This window comes from Typha latifolia, chromosome 3 (genome assembly GCF_019914945.1).
Source record: "Typha latifolia isolate L0001 chromosome 3, TyphaL0001v2, whole genome shotgun sequence".
NCBI lineage: Eukaryota > Viridiplantae > Streptophyta > Magnoliopsida > Poales > Typhaceae > Typha > Typha latifolia.
The window spans coordinates 16536562-16549748 of NC_133088.1; the positions used below are offsets into that span (position 1 = coordinate 16536562).

At 39.1% G+C, this 13187-nt stretch overlaps 2 protein-coding genes and 1 long non-coding RNA gene across 3 annotated transcripts; 1 reads left to right on the forward strand and 2 right to left on the reverse strand.

Annotated features, from left to right (window-relative positions):
• Window positions 1–991: 991 nt before the first annotated feature.
• On the reverse strand, window positions 992–1684 carry LOC140784681 (uncharacterized). Its single transcript, XM_073132203.1, has 2 exons — window positions 1488–1684; window positions 992–1381 (listed from the first exon to the last, which is right to left on the reverse strand). The coding sequence occupies exons 1-2, from the start codon at window positions 1583–1585 to the stop codon at window positions 1120–1122; spliced, it is 360 nt and encodes a 119-aa protein (XP_072988304.1). The 5' UTR covers window positions 1586–1684; the 3' UTR covers window positions 992–1119.
• Window positions 1685–4247: 2563 nt separating this feature from the next.
• On the reverse strand, window positions 4248–7070 carry LOC140784804 (probable plastid-lipid-associated protein 11, chloroplastic). Its single transcript, XM_073132367.1, has 3 exons — window positions 6561–7070; window positions 6416–6481; window positions 4248–4653 (listed from the first exon to the last, which is right to left on the reverse strand). Exons 1-3 carry the CDS (start codon window positions 7013–7015, stop codon window positions 4554–4556), a joined length of 621 nt encoding a protein of 206 aa, XP_072988468.1. The 5' UTR covers window positions 7016–7070; the 3' UTR covers window positions 4248–4553.
• A 2903-nt stretch (window positions 7071–9973) lies between these two features.
• LOC140784805 (uncharacterized) lies at window positions 9974–10630 on the forward strand. Its single transcript, XR_012108318.1, has 3 exons — window positions 9974–10053; window positions 10184–10237; window positions 10466–10630. It is a non-coding gene; the product is annotated as an uncharacterized lncRNA (long non-coding RNA).
• Window positions 10631–13187: the final 2557 nt, after the last annotated feature.

Below are 13187 nucleotides of genomic sequence, written 5' to 3' on the forward strand. Positions count from 1 at the left end.
TCACCTATTCTTTTCCCATATGGACGGAAGTAGAAGTATTACTTTATGCTGCTTCTCGCTTTACCTTATTCCAACTCGTTAGTTGTTGCCCGAAGACCTTGGGAGACAAATTATCTTGCAAGGTAATGTGAAGGAAGAAGCTCGTGAATTACCTTAGCTCTCTCTCTCTCTCTCTCTCTCTCTCTCTCTCTCTCTCTCTCGCACAGACACAGAAGGTCGAAGAGACAGAGAGACAAACAAACGCAGCAGACAGGAATAAATTCCTCGGAAGAAGGAATGAAAGATTTCAATTAGTTCACGAGAATGGCATAATAAACGGGAATGTAGTGAGGCTAAGGGTAGTACTAACTACTAACTAGTAGTGAATGATCTTTAATGCAGGAGACTGAGACCTATAAGGCTTACTTGTATCTACCCCAGCGTGGAGACCGACCCTTGTCCATTACTATTCACGAATGTGGTGTATAGGTACATCTACATGTATATATGTGACTACGTACGTAGTACCCTTTTGTTGTTGTTTGAAGCTGCAGGCTTGAATGAAAGAAAATTAAGGACCTAATGCTCGGTCTTTTTTGGCTACGTGACAACTATAAAGCACTACAGCTACGTTGCTTGCATGGTAGGGTCAACTCACATCCCCATTTCTTCTTCTTCTTCTTCTTCTTCTTTTCACAGCACCAATTAATGGGCATTACACTTACATAATTGTATCATAACCTGTATGCCAAATACTATTACTACGAATCGCGGCAAAATATTAATATGAACTACTATCACGCAGCTTAGTTGTTTTTGTCTAGAAGATTGGAAGTGTGGCCTAAAAGTAATTCGGTCGAGAAACATGTTTTTGTCGGCCACTTTCTCTCTTTCTTCTAAAGAGCTCATCCATCTCTTCTTAGCCAATACAAAGTCACAAACTATATTGTCCTAAGATGAACAAGGAGATATCAAAATATATACCACAACTATATACATATATATACTGCACAAATCGACTTTCTTACATAGCTTTTCTTCACTTTAGTCCTTCTATTTATATGATACAAAGAAGCCAAACTAGATAGAACGATAGTTACAAACTAACTAATTATAATATGCACATGAACTAGTTAAAGCTCAACATAAAACATCCTTGAGAAGCTTGTACCTGCGGCTAGACGCCTTCGAAGAAGAAGATGCTCCGCCGCTCTTCCCGCGGCTCCCGCTCTCCTCGCGGTCGCTGCTTTGCTTGCTCTTATCACCGGAGATTTCTTTATTAGCCGACTTCTTGGTTTGGCCGCCGTGCTGCTTTCCGCCGCTACGCTCCTCGCTAAGGCACCAGTCGCACACTCCGGCGGTGGTATCGGAACGCTCGTCGCCGTAGTAATTGGTGCAATAGCTGCATGCGAATCGCGAAAGGAGGATAGAGTTACGATATTCGGATAGCAACATGGAATAAGGTGGTAGTTAATTATTCAGATAATAATAAGTGTGGGGAATTATACGAGTGTTGGAAGCGATAGTGGCAGCGGATGCACTGGAAGAGCTTCTCCGGGAAGCCGATGTCGCCGCACATGGCGCAAACCGTGTTGGTGTCTACCATGATCTCTTGATTTTAGAGAGAGAGAGAGAGAGAGAGAGAGAGAGAGAGAGGTTGAAAGGAGGTTGGAATAAGGAAGAAGAAAGAGAGAGAAGAACAAGGCAATATAAATAAAGCGAACGTATGGTGTAAATGTTATAGATAAAAGGTAAAATCTTAACATTGTGGACGTGTAAGTCCACGCTAAGATCGAGAGTTGGGAACTTGGGTTTAGCTTTTATAAAGGTCGTCACCTACGGCGTGCACATGTGTGTGAGAGTGATAGAAGAGATGGTATTAACAATAGTATTTAACGCCAAAACTTTTGTATTAATCAACTGGGATATAAATTAAGCGTAGCAGCATCGATCTCACTATTTCATTAACAATATGTCTATGTGCGCCACAAGTTTGGCTGCTAAAGCTAGTCAACAAAATCACCACGAACCACTCATAAAAGTTTTTCGAACGGTTTGATGATTAATAATTATATAATATTATGATTAACAATATTAACACACCTCTCTTCCTAAAGTAGGAAGTCAGAGGAGCAGATAGGATCGATCTAATGGCTCTTCCTGACTCAGCACAGCGATCCAATGTATATATATATATATATATATACACACATAAGATATGATGCATCCAATACTATTATTTGAAGTACCCCAAAAAAAAGGATGAAATGGGATGTGCAGGAGCGGTAAGTGATGGGTGACAGCAAAAGAACGAGGCAGGATGGGCTTAAAAAGCGAGAGAGTGGAGGGGGAGAGACGTCGGACATGTGTACGAGGACCACTCCCCAGTCCCCCACTTGGGAGTTTTAACTCATTTAAAAAGAAAAAAAAAGGAAAAGAGAAGGAAAATACTATGGAATTCAACTTCACACAGGAAAAAGGTCACCAGCACCATGGTCGTTTGTGGTGTCCCTTTCTATGGAGGGGTGTTGTACTACTACTACTACTACCAGTACCCTTCCACCCCCACCACCCCCACCACCCATTCTTATCTCATGGTCATGTCGAGAGGAGAGGACGTGATCAAACAATACACTTTTGTCGCCTTGCTTCTTGGCGGCTTCTATTCATGCTTTTGCTTGCTCAACAATGCTGTCAATGAATACGAGTTTTATATCCTATCCCACCGCCTTATTAATTTGGTACTTCTTATTATTATCTATCATTTATTTACTCAATTACCTGTACGATAAAATATAAAAAAGATGGTAGAGACAATGGGAACTAGTAAGTTGCAAACCTATGCATTCCCCAAATGGTAGAGACAATGCCGAATATAAGTGTTATTTTTTTTTTAATCAAAGGTTTACTTCGATCTACCACTTTACTGTCCACTGGGCCACTGCATTACTTGGTAGGACCAGGTTGCCACGTAATAAGCTTCAAGGGTAACCACATAAACAGGCAGTCATTTGCAATTGCTAGCTTATAGAGTTTTAAGTTAAAGGAATCACAAACATATGGGTGTCCACATCAACAGTTTGATGTTATATGTCCAGAACTTTAGCCGATGAGGAACACGACCGTATTGTCAAAAGGGAAACAGAAGCAGGACTGAACAGTTCAAAGACTTTCAGAAATTTCAACCAATTGTGTGTCCTTTTAGGATCATGAAATATATAAGCTTTACAGAATGGTACAGATGTCACTACTTGCCCTCAATGGAGGGCTAATAATTTTTTCCTAGTCACAATGGATTACAAGAGCATACCCAATTCCTTCCATTCTGACACTTCCCAAGTGAAATCGGATGCGCATCAAATGCTGGGACCGAACAAAGTTTCCAGCATACAAATTTCTGGGCTAAAATAGTTAGAAGAATGGATCCGAGGAGTGAGACAAACACAAGGGTCCAAGGTAGCTTGGGCAGATGGAGTACATGACCAGTGATGAGCATTAATGGGTATTACAGGAGTACAGATTAAAATAAAGGTAGCAGAAGAAAAACTACCACACAACATCAGGGGTACAAAGTTTGGGGCTAATACTGCTCTTTAAGTATGACCAATAATGTCGTACTTTAGAATAATGATCAACAATAAATTAAGATAGTGATCAAGTGGTATCATATAAAATTTTATCAAGCTTACAGGAGAAATGGCTTCGGACTAAACAAAAGGCAAGTACTTGGATGAATAATGTCGTTAGCATTAGCATTCTCTGCTTTCAATGAAAAGCTTCATAACTAGCACTTAATGGGCAAGCAATTATGGAGTCGAGAGGGCCTATGAATTACAAGAAATACAAGCACAACTATCTGGTGCCTTTTCTTCTTTACTCTATATATATTATTATATTGGTAGCTAGTGCTTTTCCTCTTTACTCTACATATTCATATATCGAAAGGTGAGTAATATGCATATAAAGATAATCGGAAAGAGTAATACTCAAGATAAAAGGACAATGGACAGATGAGCATCAAATGAGCAAAAGAAAAGCCTAAATGCAATTGACGACTCAAATATAATATGTAGTCGTCTGTTGCATCAATTTTTAAGAAACAAAAGTATAGATCTAGGTCAAGAGACATACAACTAAGCTATCACCTGAAATATTATAATAGTGTTTACATCATACGAGAAGCAAAATGGAATTTGACTTAAAAATGATATATAATGCTGGCTGGTATGTGATGGAGTAGGGGCGATGTTGTTTCAAGCATATGTGAGTTGACAAAGAACACTAGTTGTAGTAGGTATTTCTCGTAAATAAACAAGTGTATAATGTGAACTTACAAGACCATATATCTGGAGAAGCACAAGTAGTTACAACGAAAAGTGGGAGGAGGACCTGGAACCATGTAAACGCCAAGCGAGACTTTCCCTCTTAGGAAGCTTTATAGCCAACAGGACACCTTAAAATATGATGCTTTGCCAGACTGAGAAGATGCTGAGGCCGATAAATCTATTTGCCCACAATAAATGGCTTCAGCATGACAATGGAGGAATCAAGAGTCTGAGTTCGATATGTAGTGCTCACTCCTTCCAACTATAAGGAGCACGATCAACAACCAAATAATCCCCTCGTATATCTTTTGCCACCCGAATATCTTCATCTAGGTAAACAGATTCAAACCTACCCATCCAAGATATATGATTCATATCATAATGAATTTGATCGTCCAAGCAGTCATATTTTAGAGCAGAAAAATCACAAATATTTAATAAATTACAGAACATTCATCCTAAAACAACGGCAACTAACATTTTAAGTAATCATGGAACAAGACAAATGCAATGACTTAATGAGAAGAATTGTATAGATAACTAGAGAGTGATGTGGCTTAGGGACAAGAAATACTCTGATATAGAAAAAGATAAGGAGGTATCTCTATCCACTCTTAAAGAGAAAAAATAATATCTCTGTGAATATCTTTATCTGCCTCTAAGTATCATTTTGATACTAGTATAACTAGATATATAGAAAAAATAGAAGATAACTCACCAAACTATGAAAAAAAATTAAATCAACATAAATTGTGAGGAACAAAGGGAATATAGAATCTACCACAAAAGAGAGAAGAAAAAAGTTTTGAAAAAAAATAAGGGGGAAAGGGAAGAAGAATAAATGTGGAATCCTCCGCAAAAATATTATTTATCAAATTTTCATCTTTTTTCTTTAAAATATTATTTATAAAAAAATATCCGAAAAATAAAAATAAATGAAAATCAGAGTTAGTAATGGGAGTGAGATATCTACCTAGCTTAAATGGAATAACATGAACAACTATTGTTAAGCTGGACACGGCCAACTGATCCAGAATTTGAACCTATTATATGTTAAACCCATGGAATAACATAAACAACTATTGCTAGGGTCAAGAGCCGTTGGTGTCTAGAGAATAGAGATAGTTTCTCATCTTCATTGCACAAAATAGTTTGTGATCATTGTTGCAAGATAAGGACTATCAACATCTATTCCTAGTCCTCATGTACAGCGGAGTACGTTCTCAGTCCCCACCCATCTTTTAAAACCATAATGTTCAGTCATCTGCTCATCTGGAAAAGTTAGCAAATTGTCATTTGCTACAGTCAGAATTTGCCTGCCAAAGGATCCTTCTTCTTTTTTCCTTCTCCATTAGATGGCTATATGATTGTTGAATAATTTTAAAAAATGACATATTTGAAGACCTCTTCAAGTGAGAAAAAGTGTACCTTCAAAAAAAAATGATAGACATGATAGAAGAAATTTGAAATCCTAGAAATTAGCATTGCAATCAGAATGACTCAATTACTCAACAAATGAAACTGGCCCAGACAAAGGAATGTTGAATAGGAAAAATTCAAGAGATGATCATGTAACTAGACCTTGCAGGCAAAGGAAGGTGCCATTAATGATGAATGGGAAAAATGAACAAAGACTAACGAATGAATTATTTTGAAGTAATTCATGACCACAGAATGATTTTATGTGTTAGTAGCCACTCAAGGGGTTTGCCATGTTGATAGGCCTGCATTTACAAGGAGGTTCTAAAACTTTGCTTGTAAAGGAGATCTTTACATTTAATTTTTATGGATCACATCATAGCAAGGAAAAGCTGTGATCGTTATTTTCTTCGAATTCCGTCACATATCACTTTGGCGGCTCTTCCAATTAATTCATTGGATGATAATGGACTATTCAGGATGCTTTGTTTGCTGTTCGATATATGGCCCCAGTGAAACTTAGCTCTGATGCTATTTGTATTAGGATGATTCGAATGAATAAGACATGACAAAATTTGGATGAGAAACTAGAAAAAGGACTAGTTATTGGCATTATTGACTTAAGATTAAACAAATGAACATCGAAAGAAGAAAAAAATCCAAAATAAAAGAACAATTTAAGATTAACTCACCATCCCTGACCAAAAGGCGGCAATGGAATTTCCCAACTGCTTCCTCTCAGCACTGCGCTAGTAAATCTGTCCATTCAATGATCCAAGAAAACCAAATTAACCAACAAATTAGCAAAATTGTTCGAAAAAGATCCAAAACACAAACCTAAAATTAACTCTCTGCGGCGGCGCCACCTCGATCGACGACCGAACGAAGAACACCCCCGACGGCGGGAAAGTGATCACATTGTTCAGCGTCCCCCTCTCCACATCGATCACCTGGAGGACGTCACCGGCCTCGGTCCCGAAAAGATTCGCGTTCTTGATGATGAAGAGCTGCTCCTTCTCGGTGGTCCAGAGCATCCTCCATGTGGCGGACAGTAATCCGTCGGTGGTGATCGAGCCGCTTCCGATGGTCGCAAGGGCGTCAATGGCGTCGATGATCTCAGCGCGCTTCGCGGGGTCGAGTTGGGATCTGAGGCCGCGGTCTTGGTCGGAGACGAGGCGGAGGAGATCGGATTTGGCTCGGGTAGATCGGATCGACCGGAGGGGGCGGAAGGCGGCGGTAGCGAGGAAGTTGAGGCGGGAGGGGAAGACGAGGGAAAGGGATGATGCCGCCATTGGCGAAACCTTATTTTGAGGTGGTGATTTGGGTGGGTTTAGGGGATTTGTGCGGCTAACGAACTTAACGGTCCTCATTGGATACTTTAGATCCGACGGTGAGAGTGATTTCTGAGGATAAATTCCAGGGATCGAAATATAAATACTGAAAATGTATAGTGCATAGTATAATTAGTAAAACCTCAGGACGTGAAATGTAAATTTCCCTCTAGATCGTTTGCATATAAATAAATGCCTATGCGGATAAATCCTTTTTCGTCCACAACAAGTAGTTCGATAAACCCTAAACCCGGTAGCTATCTCCCCTCCCCTGCAAATTTCATCTCCGTGGTCATAAACCCTAACCCCAATCTTTCCTCTCATCTCTTCCTATGGCTTCTACCTGCATTAGATCCATAGGCCGCATCTCTAGCGCTTACGTTTCCAAATCCAAAACGACCGCTCGATCCTTCTCCTTCCCCGCCTCATCCACCTCCGCAGCCGCTGCAAACCCTTCTCGCAATCGCAGCTTCGCATCATTCTCAAGGTTTGTTCTTATCTTAGTAACAATCTCCAAGATCCCTCCTTTACTGTCTTGCCCTAACTCTTTTCTCTTCAAATTGTAATCTTGACTAAGAATGCCGGTGGAGCTCGGTTGCTTGGGCGGTGGATCCCTTTTTCCGTTACATAGCGCGGTGGCGGAGGCGCGGCTGACGTCAAGGCTGAGCTCGGCGTCGCGGAGCTGTCGAGCGCTCTCTCAGGGTATCCTCTGTCGCACCTATCCCGGACTTTAACGATGTTGTTGTTATTTCAAGTGATCTGTGAGTAGCTTTGCTCCTATCTCTTTGGTTTCTGTCTTGGATATGTTTTTCTTCTTTGAGAAGAGAAAAAAGTATTTTGGTTGATAAATGTCAGTAGGCATATTGATCTTTGATTAGTTTTGCGTAAGGTTGCTTGGGTGGATTCCTTGGTTCTTTCAAATTCTTAGTTTTTAGGCTTTTGGGTTCTATTTAGGTAGGTTTTTTTTTTTTTTTTGGAACTCTGGTTTGAAATTTTAATTTAGTTCATCCAGAGATTGAGGTTCATAGTGGTGTATCCTTAAGACTGCCAATGATCTTTTAGTTAATTTATGTATGAGGCTAACTATTGACCTGGCATCATGATTGTTTAGAAATTGAGTTCCTCTTTCCTCGAACCAACTTCTTTGCAGTTGCATATGGATCATGTAGTTTAGATTGTCATTTTCTACTTAGTATTTACTCAATATCGATGCTTTCAAGTAGATTGACCCTTACCATTGAATAGATGAATAAAGCATATAGCACCTGAAGGAGTTAAAAGAAATTTAAATGAAATCAACCCTAAAGAGTGTTATGGTCACATGGATACCCTTAATAGTTGGACGTGGATAAATACATGCTATATGACCTTGTCTAACTATATGTTCTTTTTGTTTCTTTTTTAGTTTTATAATTTCTCAGTATGGTTAAAATGTGAAATGATCTCTACCATTCTTTTATTTGTTTCATGAAGGTTTCATTAAGTTGATTCTCTAGTGAAAGTCAGACGAGGAAAAGGTGTGAAGTGAATGAGTTTGAAATCCATTGTTTTAATTTGTATGTTTTTGTGAGAGATAAAGTACACAAAAACATAAAGTATATCAAGTTTCTAAGTATCATTTTCAGAATTAACTGTGGAAAAATGACAAGTATCAGTCATATCGATCATTTTGACATTAGACTATTAGTAAAATTTTAATTATATAAAATTCTAAATGTTATAAAATGTAGAAAATCACCCATCCCTCTCTCCAATAGCCCTCTCTCTCTCTCTCTCTCTCTCCTATTGTAGCAGTAAAGATAGGGCAGCAGCAGTGAGCAGAAAGGGAGATTTGTAGGGGGATGAGAGGGAGAGAGAATTAAGACCTTACCTCAACGGAGATCTACTCGTCGGAGCTTGCCATCACTGGATCGAAAAGGAAGAGATATAGAAGAGAGAGGAAAGTTTATTTTGGGTTTCGGAGCTATTAGCATTAGTAAGTTTTGGCTCGATCCAGCCATAGGTGATCCAAAACTAGTCAAAAGGCTGGTCGGCGTCGGCTAAAACATTATTCCATGAAGTATATCACAATCTCACCTATTCAAGCAATTTCATTGATATATGAATTCCAATTAAAGTATTTGGTTCCTGTAGGCACATAAATTTGCTAGTGCTGGAAAGAAATAATATGGCGCTTGCTTATTGTGAGTTTATCTCCAATTCCTCAAATTTGAGTCCTTTTAGATTGATTTATTACATTGCGACTCAACCTTGACTTGGCTACATATAACTGAATCTGTAATTGGTTTATGTAAAACAAGATGTTTATTGAAATATATTATCTGTTACAAAATAAACAACAAATTATTGTTCTTTCTTTTAATATGGTTATATTTGCACTTTGTCATTCACTTATGCATGACTTTATCCTAATCTAAAATTTGAAATGATGTTTGAGTAGTCTCTTCCGTAGTTTAAATTTCTGTCTATCCTGTTTATTGAAATATATTGATGCATTTATGTTGTTGAGAATTTAGTTCACTGTGGCACTAGCTTCTCTAGCTCTACATTCTTTGGATTTTGCTGCTAAAGAGAATGGTAGGTTAGTTAACATCATAATTCTTCCTGTTAAAGGACAAAAGGAGGACATATAGAACAAACATAATCAAGATTCCTTATACCGATGGGCAGAGCTAGTATTTCCGCTGTGCAACTTCAGAGACTGATGGCAGAATACTTCATTATTACAATATCTACTGAACCATATAAATGTGACATTTCTAATGCATCAATTGTCTTGAGATTCCGTGTGGAATTCATATATAGATGTTTTAGTGGACAGAACAATATAGTTATATCCTGTGTTCAGAAAGATAAATGGCATTATTATCTTTGCTATTCCTAGTGCTTGAGATGAGGTTAACATCTAGCTCATTACAGGATACAGATGAAGATAAAGTTCAAGCTACTTGTATTTCTGTCTAATGCTTCTGCAGAAAGATTGTGATTTTTCTGTTGAGGTGTGATGTAGATCTAGAATAAAAATGAACTTTGATTTCAATTAGTCAAATTATACTATGAATTTTTGTGCACATTTTGGCAGTCATCGCATGATATAATTAGAATATAACAAGATTCTCCTTTTCCCAGATGAAAATGATGGTACGTGAAACATTTTGCTTCACCCTTTTGCTGTTTCTAGAGGTGGGTTCATGTTTGTCAAACGTGTAGTGCTTTGTAGTGCCCTTTCAAGAATGTTTCTTTCATATCATTTGTTTTCTTGCAAACATCAAACCATGCAAAACGATTCCCCCTTCTTATTTGACATTTGACTTTAATTCTGAAGCTTTTAAATTTTACACACCAGAGCTGGCTTTTTGTCTGCTTATCTTTTCTTTTTCTAATGCAAATGTTTATCTCCATTCTATTCAGAGATGGGGTTATCTATCCGAAGGTGACGGTGACGCCGCAGAACATGCTACTGTCATTTACTTGCTGTCGGCCGCAAATCATCTTTTGTAGAACACAGAAATTAGAATAATTTTCTCACGTTATTTGAAACGTTCAATAAAGCAGGATTCGATGTCTATTTATTCAGGATTAATCGATGTACACTAGTGCAATGCAAAAGAAGAAAAAAATGTAATGCTTCACTGAATCAAATTTGATGATTTTTTTTTTCAAGTTCCTGGCATAATATTTTTAAGCTTGAATGCCCAATTGCATTTTTTTTTCTTATCTCAAGGTTGAAATCAAGATTATCAATTATTGCAGAACCTACTTTTGTAAGCTTTTCTACCTGTTTTTAGGGCATGTCCACTTTGCAAGTAGTTTCACTGGTTTTGTTGAAGCATATACACATATGTCTCTCATATCATAAACATTGCTGTACAATTCTTTTCACAATCTTTTAGCATGTGAACCTGATTCAATAGTTCTGTAACTGGCGCTTAATCTAAGGACGGCACCCAACTCAATAGTTAGTAACCATATTTTTTTTCTTCATTTATTTTACTCATATCGATGCTCTGTAAATTAATTTACCAACCAATTGGCGTGGTTTGTAGTTTACTCACGCAATTAAACTAGAAAAGGATCACTCCACGACCAAGGCAATGGATGGATGTCAACGCTATTGGACGAGGCACTGGGCGGAGTTTCCCTTTTCCTCTAACTTCTCGATTGAGTTCCAAAGTTTGAATTTGACTTTGACATGGGAAGCAATCGAGTTTGTACGTGCGTGAGCTAACTTGAGAGATGAGCAAAAGATAAATTGCAAGGATTCAATATAAAAGAGAGAGGCGATGGTAATCGATCGAGTATTAATGCGTAGAAATAAAGATAAAAGAGTTGTTTATGTTGGCTTTGGCAAGAAACTATCAAACGTACAGGGAAGTGTACAAGGGCTTGTAAATAAAGCATAGATGTAACTTCTAACCCAAACCAACCCATCCCATCCAGGTGCATGCCATTCAATAAATTTGATGTATGTCTTTGTGAGGAGAGGAGTCACTTTTAACTCAGTTATATTTATTATCCAACTTGGCTGTCAATAAAGTTGAAGCATTAAGATACGCACCAATATATGTGGTGCCTTTCTCCTGCCCTTGTAGTTGAGCCCTTCTACATGGACCACCTAATCATCCTGCAATCCAATAACTAAAGTGGTCCTTTTGTTCTTGCCTACCCTGTTTGTTAGACCAACAAATACCTGAAGCCAAAACCAAACGACCATATTTGCAGCTACTGTCTCAAACACACACACACACACACACACACACATATATATATATATATACATAATGCGAATATTTCATATACAGTATTATGAAATATAAATTAGAGATCGAGAAGCAAATCAGACTAGTTACTAGATAGCTGTCATGCACGGTGGTATATGGTTGAGAATTGAGATGTATTTTAGAGAGTCTCTACCCCTCACACATGAATGCTGCTGAGCATGCACAGTGCATTCATCCAAATCTCCGTCAGCACACCAAGTGGGCCATCACAATCAGGTCCACGTGGCCACATGCATGGGTAAATAATGAAAAGAGTATTGCTTGGAGCTTTTCTCCATATACATTTATATACATGATAATTTTCCATAGATTTTTGGCCGAATTCTATTAAGTTTATATATAATAAAGGAGGATTAAGAAAGGAGGACCCTCGCGGCCGACTCACCTGACACGAACCACGTGCTTGCTTGTCCGTACCGTCAGGGGGAGGAGGGAGGGGGGATATACCAACCGACACGTGGCTGTCGAGCTGGCGGAGCATGAAAGCTACTACCACGTGGTTGCGGGGCATCGCGTCAGAGCGAGTGGTGGCAAGGAGGAAAAGAGCGGATCCCGAAAAGTCCATGAAGGTTCTAACCGACGCCCGCCTGGTAAACCGCGCTTATAAGTTATCTCAAACCTAATTATTGAGAAAAAAAAGGAAGTGCATATAAAGACCCTAATTTAATAGATTCTCAAGCGTTGAGACAAACTTTCTCTTTGTTTGCTTAATTAAATGTTAGAAGACTAGTTTAGGTCGCGTCACGTGCATGGGAGAACATGTGCACGAGCGAGCACGTGCCCGACGGAATACCCGGGCCCAGCTAGGTTGGACGAATTGGGGGGGGGCTAATTTCCTATCGGGCTCGCTCACGTGATTGGATGCCTTTGGACACGAGATGAATAGATTGAGTGAGAGATAGAGATAGAGAGAGAGAGAGAGAGATCGTGTCCTCTTCCGATATAGCAGCGGAGTGATGCTTCCGGTCGCACATCGACGCGCCAATAAGAGAGAAGAATAGCGAATAGTTATTCCGATTAATTAGCCTAAAAATATACTAAGCCGATACACGTGGTTTGCACATTTTTAAGATTTTCACTGCATGTGATCGCGTTTTTCATGTACATGCATAACCATGGGATTCCATCCTCCGATTGGCCGCTGTTGCTTTAAAATTCGCGAGCATATCGAATACAAAATAATATTATATATATATACAAAGGGGGTAAGACCGGTCCAAAAGGCCGTGCAGAGGCGGAGTGGGGGGGGTCCCACGCTAAGCTGGCGGCCGCGGTTTCGTCAACGACGTGGGGGTGGAGGACCACGTCGGACATGGCCGTACTCTCACGTGCCGCATGCATGTGCGACGGTG

Bases quoted from the DNA above. Each gene is read 5' to 3' on its own strand.
- LOC140784681 (XM_073132203.1), bottom strand. From the start codon at position 1,585: ATGGTAGACACCAACACGGTTTGCGCCATGTGCGGCGACATCGGCTTC. The intron at 1,382-1,487 runs GTATAATTCCCC...ATTCGCATGCAG, and splicing joins CACTATCGCTTCCAACACTC to CTATTGCACCAATTACTACG.
- LOC140784804 (XM_073132367.1), bottom strand. From the start codon at position 7,015: ATGGCGGCATCATCCCTTTCCCTCGTCTTCCCCTCCCGCCTCAACTTC. The intron at 6,482-6,560 runs GTTTGTGTTTTG...TTGAATGGACAG, and splicing joins CCGCAGAGAGTTAATTTTAG to ATTTACTAGCGCAGTGCTGA. The intron at 4,654-6,415 runs GTGAGTTAATCT...TTGGATGGGTAG, and splicing joins CCGCCTTTTGGTCAGGGATG to GTTTGAATCTGTTTACCTAG.